The sequence below is a fragment of the Falco biarmicus genome, chromosome 2, assembly GCF_023638135.1.
Source record: "Falco biarmicus isolate bFalBia1 chromosome 2, bFalBia1.pri, whole genome shotgun sequence".
NCBI classification, from domain to species: Eukaryota; Metazoa; Chordata; class Aves; order Falconiformes; family Falconidae; genus Falco; species Falco biarmicus.
This window is the reverse complement of record NC_079289.1, coordinates 89105511-89120647: the sequence shown is the minus strand read 5'-3', so window position 1 is coordinate 89120647 and position 15137 is coordinate 89105511. Positions and strand designations below refer to the sequence as shown.

At 39.7% G+C, this 15137-nt stretch overlaps 1 protein-coding gene across 2 annotated transcripts in view; it reads left to right on the top strand.

Annotated features, from left to right (window-relative positions):
• The window catches only part of POLA1 (DNA polymerase alpha 1, catalytic subunit), a 204201-nt gene that overhangs the window by 11806 nt on the left and 177258 nt on the right, over positions 1-15137 (top strand). For both annotated transcript variants that reach the window (XM_056328060.1, XM_056328059.1), the window contains exons 11-15: positions 1358-1470; positions 1910-2026; positions 9332-9406; positions 10607-10745; positions 13658-13815. In XM_056328060.1, the coding sequence (XP_056184035.1) occupies positions 1358-1470; positions 1910-2026; positions 9332-9406; positions 10607-10745; positions 13658-13815 (602 nt within the window). The remainder of the gene's footprint in view (positions 1-1357; positions 1471-1909; positions 2027-9331; positions 9407-10606; positions 10746-13657; positions 13816-15137) is intronic.

The window sequence follows — 15137 nt, the reverse complement described above, 5'->3', positions numbered from 1 at the left end:
TGCTAAGACCTCTAAGATACTTTGTGCAGCGAAGGTTGTATCTTTGCTCTCATCATCTTCAAAACCGCAGCATTTTCTGCCCTTGACAAAAGTAGTCTCGTTCACATCTATTCCAAGCACTCAAGAAACGATTTTTTTCTTAGGCTGTCACTCTAACTCTTATCATCCATCTTAGTGCATCCTCACTGATTTGTCTTTGAACTAATGGAGTAGGAAAGGTGCCTTTACATCTGATAGATCGCATGACAAAGATAAATTATAACTGTTAATCAAGGATTTGTGCATTGTCAGACGAAGGAGAAACGCAGGCTCCAAAATCTTCTTTATGTGAAGGACTGTTTCTGAGGCAGCCTCAGAACTGATACTTCTGATTTCATCAATAGTAGTATACTGTAGGGAGTATCTTTCATGTAACCAAATTCCAGATTATTTGGAGTTTGAAGGGACCTCGGGTGAAGCCAGGTTTTTGAGTTGTACTTGGAAGTTTATATTACTTACAAATCACAAATTGTACATGAGTCAGCTGGTTTTGTTCTATGTTATTTCAAAGTTTAATGTCACTTGATTAGTAGTTTGCAGCATTTTGTGCTAATGCCAAGTTCTCTGGCTCAGAGATGTGCATGTGTAGTAATGACATGGTCCACGGGGAAGTAAGTTGCACTAGCCTTGCTCTGTATAGGCTTTCTGAATATTTACCTTGGCTGTAACTGCTGTCTTAGCATCCAGGATTTCTTGCAGTGTGATACATCTTTCATTGTCCTCGTTTGTTAAAAATAGTCAGTTGAAAACTTTCTGCGGTTGATAAGCTTCTAGTTGTTGTCTTCGGAATTTTTTTCTATAGTTTTTTTATTAGTAGTAGAGTCTTGATCTCACAATACTAAAGTGTAGGGAAAATTAGTTAATTGTACTAGTCTAGCTGAAGAATGAAAAACTCTAGATAACGCAATTCCGGAGTGATTGACAGCACAGGCATTCTGCTTATCTTCAGCTTTCACTAGCTTCTCTCTTCTTCCTCCCTCTCTGCATGAATTGTCAAACTGATGCAGGTAGAAATGGAATATCAGAACAGAATTCTGAGGCTGGCTCTATGATGCCATTTTGAATTTCACATATTAGGGTGTTAGTATAGTGATGGAGATAGAGGCATGAAGAACTATACAGGGATTGATTTGTAAAGCTGGTGTTTAAAACAATTTATAATGTGCTGATACATCAGGAAGATTCATTATTGAAGGACCTAAGCCAGAAATGGTTGTGTTTCCATGCAAGAATATGTAATAAGCTGCATTAAGCCACATTAAGAATGATTAATTTAAGAATTGCATATTGAATTCTTCGCTTTGCCCTTCTTCCTTAGGTGTGGTATTTTTATTTGGCAAAGTTTGGATTGAATCTGCAAACACCTATGTCAGCTGTTGTGTGACAGTGAAAAATATTGAGAGAACTGTTTATCTATTGCCACGTGAAACAGTAAGTATGTCTTTTAAGCATGTCAAATGTAAGTACCTTTCATTCTGCTTATGGCAGGCTATGAGTTCTAGTAGTGTGTTTATGGGAACTGTTGAAGCCAGTGTTGTCTGATGTAGGTGGTAACGTGTATCACATGTGAGATGCAGAGTAGAGTGTTGCAGCTTCCCCCTGACCTTAACTAACAACTTCAGACAAATTGTTACCTTTAGAATTGCTGCTTAGGAAATAAAGTTGTCTTGAAGTATTATTAGAAAGCTTAGTGCTTTTTAAACATTCTGTTTCAAATAATATTTTAGAATTTGGGTTTTCTTGGCTGATTGCATTGTAGCTTTCGCTTAAAGAACAGATGCATGATTCATAATAGCAAAGACAAATTCAACTTACTTGGTCATGTCTGCTGGCATTTTTTGATTTGTAAAACCTGACTTCTGTTTTTGAGGAAATGGACCTATCCACTGGCAAAGAGACGGAGACTCCAGTAACTATGATGAGTGTTTTCAAGGAGTTTAATGACTACATTTCACCAAAGTATAAGATCATGAAGTTCAAATCCAAGGTTTGTCTACAAGCATCCTATTTGGTCATTTTCTGTTGTTCTGGTTTATAAGGTGGTAAATCTGTTGAAACACTGTCCAGTGGGGAGGTTATACTGAAATGCAAACAGTGTAACTGCTGACATGTAATAAGTGTACCTGCTTGTAGAAGCCATCCCAAATATCTTCCCAAATATCCATGCTCCTTTAAGAACAGCAAATCTGCAACATGATTATTCCACTAGAAGTTTAAACATACTGCTTTAGAAAATACTCATTCATTAGCTTCTTTGAAACGGGATTGAATGTCAAACTGTCTTGCTTGCTGAGATATTTTCTGAGAATACAGAACAGATGGAAGTTCTGATACCTAAAGCCTGGTATCAGACAGCATCAGCTCATGGTGTCAAAGTTTAAAATGAGAGATTGTGTTGTCCAGCATATATAGGTCAGTACACTGGGATTAGACCATGTTTGCATTTGACCAGGTGTTGTATTGAACTTTTATCCCTTGGCACGTCTTATCCTTCTTCTCACGCACCCTTGCAGATTTATCTTTTTAGAATGTGTGCTGTTCAGAGCATGGACTGTCATAGTGCATTTATACAGGAGGCAACAAGTTGTGAGAACTGTCATCCAGTCTTGAAACTGAGTTGTAAGCCCAGAGCAGCCTACGGGCCATTTCTGTGTTATGTTTGCTCAACAAATCTGTAAAAGAACATTGGAAAAACAAAATGTTGCTGTAATGGAAAATTTGCATGTACAGTAATACAATACTGGCCATAAGTCTCAGGAAGAGAGCTGATAGTGCTGATAGTGTTGCAGGTTTGTACTGAATTAGTTTGCTAGTGTGAGAAGACTTTTTTTTTTTTTTTTTCATTTACATAGAGCGCTTGTCTTTTGGCAGGGACAGAGGTGGAGAGTTTGTGTGGGGAAAGGTGGCTAATATGCAAGTTCAAAGAAAAGATTGTTCAGACTGAAGTGCTTATGAACTTTTCTGTTTCTTGAAGTAACGTGTCATTAGTCTGGCAAAGCTGGCTTTCGTTGTCATTAGTGGGTGGCGTGAAATCAGTTGGTAACTTTTGCCAGGCTGGCAATCTTGTGACTTCATAGGATTAATTCCTGAATAGTTGATCAGGAAATGGGAGGGCAAGAAAATGCAGGAAGAATGGAATTTAACAATATGCAAATGAGGGAAAATAAAAACAAGTTCATATGATAATTCAGGTTGGAAAGACCCTCAGGAGGTCATCTAATCAAAGCTAGAGTACTTCTGAAATTTTAAGCTGTTAAAGTGAAAATGTGAGCAGTGTTTCTCAAATGACAAATTCATGCAAGTCGTGACATCTTTTCATCAACGTGCATTATTTAGTGCATTATTTACATCATTCAGGGAAAATGCATGTGCCATTACTACTATGTAAAGCTTTTTTTGTTCTAGCTTATTTTCCCTCTCAAAACTCTAATGCAAATTTAGCTTTTTCGGTTGTCTCAGTGTTACTTCTCTTGTATAGTATATTATAACTTTGTTGTTACATATGGAGATTGGAAAGGAATGCATTTAACAATGGGTAAAAAACAAGTTTGTAATAGCTCACTGTTCAAAGACCCTTTCAGGAATGGGGGAGGAAACTCAGGGCATATCAATTCTTTATTAAGAGGATACAAACACTTGTACTCCAGAAATGGAAGGAGGGGGAGAGGCCTTTCAAAAGACACAGATATGCTAACAGAATCTTAAGAAACATCCACCTGTTCCATGGTGTGCTAAGGAAGAACAGCGTGAGTGAGGTAATAGAGTAATATAGTTTAATGTTCAAAGACGGCTTTTAAAAACAAAGGTAAACCATATGCAGGAAGTATTTGAACTGTTATTTCTGATGTTAGTTCGAAATTATCAAATTTTTAGTGAGTTTACACAGAGGTGGGAGTGAAAGACCCAGTGTGTTGTCTGGACCGTGACTACAGTGCATCTGGGGTCCTGGAGTGTAACACAGGAGTGAACTCTAGCAGGAATAGGGGGAGTAGCAGCACTAAGGTACCGTTCAGATCTTACCTAGGATGTTATAACACTTGATCACCCTGATGAGAAAAGATTAATTTAAGTGACAACAGGTACAAAAGATGGCAATTAGAAGGATGAGACAAAAGGAGAATCAGTTATACCAGAGATGGCTATGGAAGAGCTTTGATTTATTTAGCCTGGTAAAATGGAGAATAATGGTAAGACCTTTTTGCTCTCTAAAAACTTTAAAAGGGGATGAGCAGCAAAAAAGCTATTTAAAAGACAGTTTTAGCAAAAGAACAAATTTATAAATTTTAATTCATGAATATATTAGACAGGATAGTTGAGGGCGCAGAGAAGCTCTGGAATAACCTACCAGAGTTGTTTCTGAACAGTAAGAATTCAAATTCTGTTTGAATTCATCAGACTTCAATAAACTGAATTTTACTGACATGGTAAAAGGCTATCCACCTTTATTTTGCTGACATAATTTTATGCTGATTTTGATAGTCACTGCCTCTTGGAAGAGTTTAATGAGAACTGGAGCTAGCAGGAGGCTATGGCACTAGTAATGTGGGGGATAAGTGAAAAGAGAAGATTGGAGAGCAGGGCTCTGGGTTGGGCCTTTAGAGGATTATTCAAGGAGTATTACAGTAACTCAGCTATTCCAGCTTAACACAAAATTAACTGTGAACAAGTGGTACCAAATCTGGCCAGCATCTCTACAGCAGGGGGTCCTTTTGCTGCCTGCAAGGTAATTGTGGAAGTAGTGGGGTGATCCCATTCCTGTGGCTGCCTTTTCTTTTGTTCCTCTCTGAGACACCTCAGTTTGCCTGGTTATGTACCTTATAAATCTGTTTTTAATAAGGAGGAGTCATCTTTCTTTTCATTGCAGTCATACCACCAGATGTGTTGTCATACAGCCCTTGCATCTGTGTTGCCATAGGGATGTGCAGGGCTCTCAAATTGAAATGGTGGTGGCACTCACCTGAGTGAATGCTCAAAAAAGTGATCTTTGCACAGTTGTGACTGTATGTGATTAAGAGCTAATATGCTTTAGAAGAACTCCCCTGTTCTGTGTTGTGCAGCCAGTGTTCCACTACTGTGGTGTTAAGGGTTGGTGTTTTGAAAAACTTAAAAGGCTAATGGCCATATTGCTCAGGTGAGCAGAGCACTTGTGAGCAATGCATTCAGAGTAACACAGAGTCTCAGTTTTGGCATAGTACTGTGAAACTCCTATTCTTCCATCATTAGCTGGAAATCAGAAAGGTGTTTAGCATACCTACCATGCACCCAAAGTTCTTTTATTCAGAATACCCGGCTTTGTGATAATGTGGAGCGAGCCAGTATTTATACAGACGAGTTGTTTTCTGCGCGTGTGCATCTTGGCCTTACCAGAGCCAAACTTTGTCCCTATGAACAGATACACTTAAGCCATATAATTTCCTCCTGCACCTGCTGCTAATTGTAGCTTCAATGGGTTGCACTGCTGCCAAGTTAGCAAGTCTTCACAAATCAATTTGAAAGCAGCCTTACTCCACTTAGGAACTTAGCAGCTAATCACTGCTGCTCATTTCTGCTTTCTGAAGGGCCACTTGAAGAGCAGATTACTCTGCAGCAAAGCATTCATTCACTGCAGTTATGACCAGACGCTTGTGTAATTGAGCTCAGCTCTGTGGAATAACACAGATGAATCACTGCAGCATACTATTTTTACACTATGTTCAGCTTGCGTTTGCAACAAGAACTTGCTTGAAGCCTGAGAGGGGTTTTTTTAAATTAAAAGAAAAAAAAAAAAGGAGGTGGGGCACCAGTAATGTGAGCTAAAAGCGGTACATTGCCATCTGTTATGTTACAGCTATGGTGTGCTGCTTCTCTGAGGTGCTGCTTTGGCTCAACAGTTCAGATACACATTTGCATCCTAATTTGTAATGCTGTTCTGACTTCATAGTGGTGCTCTTGTACCAAGTTATGTTACTTTTTTCTGCTTCCATGTAGTCATTGATGCCATGGTGGTTGTTTCTCAATTTGTTGTTTTCCTATTTATAGCAGAGGGCCTTCTCATCTCCTACTCAGGCTTTGCAGCCTGAAAACTGCAGTGTTAGGAGAAGCAGCAAGCTTGAGTGCTCAGAGGGAGCAATTTCTGATGCTATTAATTTAAGGGAAAAGACCCAACAACCCCAAAACAAAACAAAAAAAAATAGCTTTGAGCTTACTTAACTGTTCATGTATTTTGTTTAAGTTTTATTCCAATTTATGGTGACTTTGTTTAGTAAGAAAAAAATTACTCTAGTGGTATGTTACACTGACTATGTATAATGTGCTGAATTTAGTGCACTGTCCAGTGAAAATACACTTTTTAATTTAAGGGGCCTCTAGGAATTTTTGTGTAAGAGTAGTCTTGTAGCATAGATATTGCATAACGTAATAACAATAATACATAACAGTGGTGCAGCTGGTTTGTGAAGTATTACAGGACAAAGCATACATATTACAGGGTAGAGCATAGTATTTCAGCCAGTACCACAGCATTGTTGCGCAGGATATTATAATTATTTAGAAAATGATGGTAGTTATTCTTGGAAACTGACAAGCTGTGCATGTTGTGGAAAATCATTATTCTTGAAGAAAACAGATGTGATACTTTCAGTAAAGTTGTACTGAACTTAAGGCTGTTTTAACTATCTTTGTTAGAGATATGTAAACAAATTTGACTACTTTCTAGTAAAACCCAAGTTGCTCAAAATGAAAAATACAGTACTGTCATAGAAATGACTCTGTTCTAAGCTTGTAATAAAGTAAACAGCTGGCAGATGGTTGCGAAGTCAGCTCTTTTGGGTGCCTCTCTGAAGTGCCGATATCCTAAAGCCTGCAATATAAACGGAGGAACTGTGTGCAGTTACAGGGTTACGAGCTCATTGGGATCATGGATGGTAGGGTAAGAGGTAGTTAGAACAGGCTGGGATGTCAAGGAGGGGGATTCCCTTTTACATGTCAGAGCAATGGGAGTGCATGGAGCCCTGCCTAAGGGTGGGCAAAGAGCTAGTCAGGAGCTTATGTGTTGGGATTAGAGGTCAGACTAATGGAGGTGATATCATGGTGGAAAAAGGAAAGCCAAAGCCCACCTGCAGTTGAATCTAGTGAGGGAGGCAAAGAGGGATAGGAAAGGCTTCTATACATACAGGAGGACTAGGGGAAAATGAGGGCCTGCTGCTGAAGGGGCCGGGATGTGGTGATGAAGGGCATGGAAAAGTCCAAGATACTCAGTGTCTTCTTCACCTTGATCTTTGCGGCTGAGTCCAGCCTTCAGCAATCCCTGACCCCAAAAGGTCAGAAGGAAAGGCGGAAGGAAAGAAGACTTGTCCTTGGTGGAGAGGATCAGGTTAGGGAATGTTTATAAACAAATTGGGCAGACATAGGTGTGTGGGTCCTGATGGGATGAATCCATGAGTGCGGAGGGAGCTGGCCGATCTCACTGTGAGGTGATGCTTCATTATTTTTAAAAGGTCATGTTGATCAGAGGAGGCTCCTAAGGACTGGAAGAAAGCTAATGTCAAAGCTGTCCTCAAGATGGGCGAGGAGGAGGAGATTCCAGGGATCTAGAGGCTGGTCAGCCTCACCTTGAGTCCTAAGAAAAGGTGATGGGGCAACTAATTGTGAAAACAACTGCTTTCCAGACACACAGAGCACAAGAAGGTGCTTGGGAATGTTCAGTGTGGATTTACAAAGGGGAAGTCATGCTTAACCAAGCTGGTAGCCTTCTGTGAAGAGACGACTGGCTTGGTGGACAAGGGCAGAGCAGCAGCTCTTGTTTATCTTGATTTCAGTAAGGCTTTCAACACCGTCTCCCATAACATCCTCGGAGACAAACTGATCAAGTATGGGATAGGTGCGTGGACGGCGAGATGGACTGAAAACGAGCTGCAGAGCTGGGCTCCAGGGGTTGTGATCAGCAGCACATAGTGCAGGTGGAGGCCAGTCCCTAGTGGCGTACCCAGGGCTTGGTACTGAGTCCAGTCCTGCTCGGGTTGTGTGTTAATGACTTGGACGATGGTGCAGAGTGTACCCTCAGCCAGTCTATAGGCAATCCAAACCAGGGAGGAGTGGCTGATACACCAGATGGGTGTGCTGCTGTTCAGAGGGACCTCAACAGCCTGGAGATGTCTCAAGACCTCCAGGAATCTCATCAAGTTCAGAAAAGGGAAGTAACAGGTCCTGCACCAGGGGAGGAATAACCTGAGGCATCAGTAGATGCCAGTGGCTGACTGGCTGGAAAGCAGCTTTGGAGGGAAGGACTTGGTGGTCTTGGTAAACGTGAAGTTGGGCAAGAGCCAACAATATACCCTTGTGGCAAAGGCAGCCATGGGCACCCTGGGCTGCATGAGGCAAAACATTGCCAGCAGGTTCAAGCGAGTGGCCCTTCCTCCTTTTGTAGCCCTAGTGAGACATGTATGGAGAGCTGCGCTCAGCTGAGCTCTCTGGTGCGTCCGTACTGGAACGAGTCCGGCACAGGACCACAAAGATACTTAACAAAGCTTGGAGCATCTGTCATGTGAGCAGAGGTTGAGACACCTGAGACTCTTCAGCTTGGCGAAAAGAAGGTTTAGGATGAGGGATTGGTAGTCCAAACCTTATCATTGTGTATAAAGATCTGATGGGCAGGAGTAAAGATGACCCGGGCAGACTCTTCTCATTGATGCCCAAAGGAGGACAAGAAAAACAGGTACCGTTTGAAACACATTAAAATTATCAGAACATAAACTGCTGCTTTACTGTAGGGGAGGTCAGGCACTGGCAGAGGTTGCCCAGAGAGTCTGTGGAGTCCTGTCCTTGGGGGTGTTCAGAACCTAACTGGTGACAGCCCTAAGCAACCTGCTGTAGCTGACCCAGCTCTGAGCAGGTGGCTGGACTTAGACAACCTCTGTAGATGCTTTTCCGCCTCAGCCGTTATGTGATTTTTGTGGTGGTCTGCAACCACCAATCATCATGAGTATGTGTGAAGCCTGTGAATTTACAGAACATTTCTGTTTCCTTAGCTATTAAGCTTGTATGTTTTTTGTTTTGTAATGGTTAGTATATTTGTAAGTCAATTCTGTAGAAACTGTTCATGCTAAGAAAATCTGAAGAGATTAAATACAGGTACTAAAAAATTCTCACTGTCTTTAGATGGTTATAATGAGTTGCAGAATTGGTAATATATGATCAAGCCCATGATATTAGACATGTATGCTATGGCTGGCCTTTATTTCATTAGCTTTGTTATTGGACAGAATGAATATTCAGTTGGGAGATACTGAAAAAATATCATCTTTGTTTTATGTAGAAAGTGGAAAAATATTATGCCTTTGAGATCCCAGATGTTCCAGCAAAATCTGAATACTTAGAAGTTAAATATTCGGTGAGTATAATTAACCTGTTTTCTTACCCAATTAAGAATTTTATGATTTTACTAAAAACCCCAAATTTTAAAACTTCAGGATTTGAACTTTAATAGCTAGTGGCTGTACCTCTGTTGTAGTGTGTAGTTAGTTGCTTGTGGTCTTATAATTTAAAAAAAAAAAAGCCACAAGCTTGGGGTATCATTTGTATGTTGTTTAGTCCTTAATAAAAAAAAATTACTATCGGGTAACCTTAACATATGCATTTGTTAGTGTTAGCTCTATTTGTGTAAATAAAGCATGAGAGGAAGAAACACTTCCTACAATTACTACATTCTTCCTACCTTCTCCCCCAATTATAATTTGCTTATTGATTTACAACGACCTATATTCCCAATTATCCTGCTTTATTTTTTATTGGCCTGCCACCGAATCAACTGATAAGCCAAGCAACTCTTTAGTTTACTGGAACAGGGCCCAAAGTACTGTAAGATGTTTTAAATTGCTTACTGCCCTTAAATGTTTTGTTGAATCCATGTCCAGAATATAGCTGATATCTCTGCTTATAATGGCTCTTGCAAATAGCAGCTGGGTGAGAAAGACTTCTGTTGAAGGGCTGTAAGCAAGGATGGAAAAAAATCCTCATAAGAATGTCAGTAGCTGGTTTTCATTAGCAAAAATACTTGATTTAGTTTCAAGTGTAAGAGACTCAGCAGCTTGGGTCAGTTGCTGGGATAGTGCCTTTTTAAGCCTTTTTTTAATGCTAGTTCTAGGTACAAAAGCATCATCCCATAGGGATTTTCTAGCTATCTCAAATTTTTCTTTAGTTGTGCAGAAAACTTTATCCAGTCCTTGTATGACAGACTAGTTACAGCTGTAACTATTTCAGTTTACAGCATGAACAGTTTTTGTATTAAAATGGGTCATCAAACTTTGTTGTAGTCTTGGCTGATAATACTGTCTTAGATCCAGTATGGATAAAGAACTCTTGCTTTAGTGCATTTTTACATTACTGTCCTGATTTTGCTATGCACCTATTCAAGTCAATAGTGTAATTTCTTTGATTACTGTAAGGTATTACAGGTTAAGGCTTTGCTTGTGGGAAATTACAGTGATGTTAGGTATTGTGTAGTTTTCTTAAGGTGCTATCTGAATAGAATGTGTCGACCTTGAAGACTTCTGTGGGGTGAAATGACTCGCTGCTTTCTGTTACTTGCTAGGCTGAATTCCCTCGGCTTCCGCAAGATCTGAAAGGACAAACATTTTCACATGTATTTGGAACTAACACCTCTAGCCTGGAACTTCTCTTGATGAGCAGGAAGATCAAAGGACCATGCTGGCTGGAAATAAAAAATCCACGTATGGTGGTTTGCATGTGAAATACTTGGTTGCTGGAAAACACACATAATTATAGATCGGGGGAGGAGGGGAGATTGACATTGTACTGATAAATCATTGTTTTGTAAATTAACCTTGCAATTTATCTGTGTAACAATTTGTACTAGATAATGAAACTTATTCTTTCTTCTTTGAGAACTCTACCCATATAAAGTTGCAGACTGTACAGATGAGGTTATAGCTTTGGCAGTGAGAGAGAACTATGCAGTGCCTAGTAGCTACTCTTCAGTACACACCCTAAAGCCACTTCCAGAGTTATTTTCCTAGAAATGTATTCCTCTTTCTTCTCTTGATAACTTAATGTTTGTGCTTTTTCTGCAGATGTATCTTTTTAAGGACAAGCTGGTGCTAGATGGCTTTTTTGTTTGTATATTAGGGTGGTTTTTTTCTGGTGCTTAGAAAAGTTTGTGGTACGGAGCTTCTTTAGTTTGAAATCCTTTCCACGTCATGAGTGGCATGCAGTGTGGGCTGTATATTCCCAGGAATGTAGGGAAGTTGATCATACTGGTCAACAGGCACATCTGTTAGTACAAACTCCTTGGGGCACTTGGTTCGACTGTAGAATTGACAGTATGAACACTGACAGTGGGAGGATTCTCCTCTTCAGCACCGTGCTCAGTCACTGACAAAGCTGATACCAGCAAGGATTTTGAGCTAGAACAGACAAGACAAATCCCTGACTGCTGAAAGATGGATTAGCTGTGCTGGGTTTTCCACAAGACATTGGCAAGCAGCAGTGTACTTTCTGGCAGTAACTTTAAAGGCCTAAGAATGGTTTTTCATCTGCGCTCTTTGCCCAAGAGCTGACCTTGTATTTCTTTGATATTTTCTTTCTTCACCTGAAGAGTCCAGAGCTGTTTTGTTCCTCATCTCCTACATGTAGGACAGATGTAATGGCAGTGATAACCAACAGTTCAGGCAGTATTCAGTTTTACTTAATGCTTATGTGCATTATTGGCCCCTTAGGAACTACCTTGCCTGAGCTCAGATGCTGACTCCATGCCAGAGTGAAATGGTAATCGAAGGGAGCTCTTTTTTCCCATTTCCATATCTCTACTACAGCGTTCAGGTTCCAGAGAGAGTCTGTATCTTGGTATCAGAATTGCTCGTTTCAGAGCTGTAGCATGCCTGCTCTGTTGAAAACTGTCTTTTAAGATGGCTAGTTCTATTTATGCAAATTTCTGTAGTGGTTGCACTGGATTTTGTGCCCCAAAGCTGGGTGGTTGGGGTTTTTTTGTGTTTTGTTTTGTGGGATGGGTGGTTTGTTTTTTGGTTTTTGTTGAGGGGAGGGTGTGTCTAGTTTGTCAGAAGGTTCTTGCTTTCTTGTGTGGCTTCCCTTCCACACTTCCCATAGAGGGTCTTGGAAATAAGCAAGTCTCAAAACATTTGATCAGACTTCTACAACTTCCTCAAAAACTGCCATTGCTATTCATAATGAACCTGCCTTTGCAATTTGAGTGTCAGAGCTAGATAGCAAGAGAGCTTTTATAGAGCAGTGGTCTCCAGACCTGTTAGATAGCACACCCCTGTCAGTAAAAAATTGAGCATGTACTCCTAATACATATTTATTTATTTATAAACTATATACATGTACCATTGTGCTAAATATTATGTATGTTGTAAAATAAACACAAAAATAGAATTGAAAAAAGGACGAGGTATTTGAAATAAATACTTTTAAAAGGATTTATTAATGGTACAAAAAATATTTTCTTCACATCCCAATGGATTGTCTTATGTGCCCCATTTTGGAGACCACTGCTCTGTACAGTGCCAGCTGAAGCTCTGGGTGTTAGGATACTGGAGATGAAAGAAAAGAACTGTTAAGCAATTGATTGCCTGTCTTCCTTTGGAGAGATCATCACTGTTTTATAAATGAATATATTTTAGTCAGTTACCTTTTTGCATTTAGAGCAGTGTTAATGAGAGAAGGTAAAATATATGGGTTTCCAGAGAGGAGTCAATTTTGCAGGGAGTAAGATAACTAGGTCTACCACAGCTGTCTTCAAAAGGTTAATCCATCAGAAGTGTAACCTCCACTTCTTACTGCATGTAATGTTACCTCATCAGCATCTTTTGTGAGTGATCACCTTTTTTTTTTTTTTTAAAGCAAGTGAAGAATTACAGACCAAAAAAATTCTCAAATTATAATGGGTGCTTAACGTGTCTTTTTTCTCCATCTAGCTGTATAATTTTTTAGCTCTTGTACATTTTATGTCTAAATAGCTTTCTGTGGCCTCTCTTATATTTTAGGATAGCTTATATTACCAGGGTAGGATGAACTCTTATGATATTCCCCATCTCTTTTATTTCCATAATGGTGTTTCTGAAGGACTATATCTAAATGAATTAATTATCTGGTGCATTTCAGTCAGTCATATGTTTTTGTTCTCTTTTGATCAAAATTCTTTTGATTAGCACTCTGGCTGCCTTTTCTGTAGCATTTGAGAAATTTCTGAGTATTCTTTCACTTGTATTAGTTTAATTTTTATGAAGCTGCCTCCCTTTGGACTGGCTACAAGATTAGATGCTAAGAGGTAGTATATTAATTTAGGTGGAGTTATGTTCACTTGGCTTATACCTTTCTCACTATGACTCTATAAAGCTGCCTGAAGTATTTTTTTGCATTACACATCTTCCTGACCTTGATACAAATCTTCTCCCTCCTCTTTGGTGTTGAAGAGCCCCTGATGTGACTCTGTTTCTGCTTGGGAATGTGGGCCCAGGGAGTTACCAAAAATTGGGTGGAATTAGTCTTGGACTGTCCCGCTAGGGCAAAACATTAAAAAGACCTACTGTGTGCAACCGTGCCATTAGAGAAGCCTTACCTGTTGTTTCCAGAAGAATGACGGTGGCTTGTGTTGTTTCTTCAGAGCCTTCAAATCAGTCGGTCACCTGGTGTAAGGTGGAGGCTGTGGCCATGAAGCCTGGCTTGGTGAATGTGGTTAAAGGTCTTTCTCCTCCTCCTCCTCTTGTGGTCATGTCTCTCAGCATGAAGACCACTCAGAACCCAAAGACTCACCAGAATGAGGTAAGTCGTCTTCTCTCATTCTGGTTTCATTTTGTTCTTTGGCATATACTAAAATTTTTTTAAGGCTTGGAAGAACTTCACCTGCTAAAACATGTTTAAATATATTTACTGTTGTATAAAATTTGTGCTGTAGGTTTTTCAAAGAAATTTTTACTGGAGTCTCACCAGCATGATAACTGTGTGTTCAGGGGGCCTGTTTGGTGACAATATTTACTGTGACAGTGGATCCTACGTATTTTTTGAAGCATTCTGTTTTTTCTGTTGTGTGTAATAGTTATAAATGAGACTGTCCCAGATCAGCTGTTAATAGATTATTATTATTTGTTTGGTAGAGATAATCATAGGTTCTAGGTAAAACGACTGGGTTTTTCTGCTGATAAAACTAATTTTGAAATAGAATGAGAATTTTGTCTAAATCTTACAGTACCTGCTATTCTTCTGTGAGATCTTTCCTTTCTTCAGAAAGGAGGAGAGATGTAGGTGGCCACTCTCAGTTGTGGACTGCAGTTCACAGTGTGTAGTTAGGCACATTTATCTGTTTTTCAGCATGTGTCTCCCTAGCTTAGGAAGAGATTTAGTGCTCACTAATAGGATAGGATACTATTTTCTGGGTAATTGAATGGAAGAAAAATTAGGCTGGCAAATTTTTGAAGCAGAACTAGTCCTGTTGTTGAAGTTAAAATTATTTTGGGGGCAGTATGGAAAATTCCTGGTTTCTAACCAATGTATTGAGACATATGCAAAGTACCAACAGGACTCTGCTTGACAAGATGTTTCGAAGGCCTGCCTACTTTGTCTTCTGTTGGATTTTCCTGACCAGTGCATGAGAAACCAGTACATCCTTCCTGCCAGCAAAGCAAGCACAGAAGCACCAATAACGCTAACAGCTTCTAAACACTGAAACCTCTTGGCTTCTTGGCAGTCTTGACTGCTTGCCCAAGGGCAGCCCTTCTGGAGACAAGGCTTCTCTGCATGTTCTGTCCTGCTCATATGTCCCCTGCACTTCATAGGGAATCCTTTTAATTGTGGGGTCTGTTCAGGTCCAGAAAAAATTTCATAAAAGCAGAGTTTTCCAAAATGATTTATCTTTCCTTTCAGGTTTCTAAGATAATTGCTTAGGAGTAAGTTCTGCTTTATTTCGCTTGAGATCAATTGATAACTTTTCTTTATTTAGCTATTTCTGGTTGGAATAGTTGGAATTAATTTTAAAATGATCTTTTGTAGAAACAAGAGAAAAAGATGAGGAAACTTTAAAAAAAGAAAAAAGGAGGGAAGAAATGGATACTTATAGTAGTCATGCTTATGAAGTTGTGTGTTCTGTA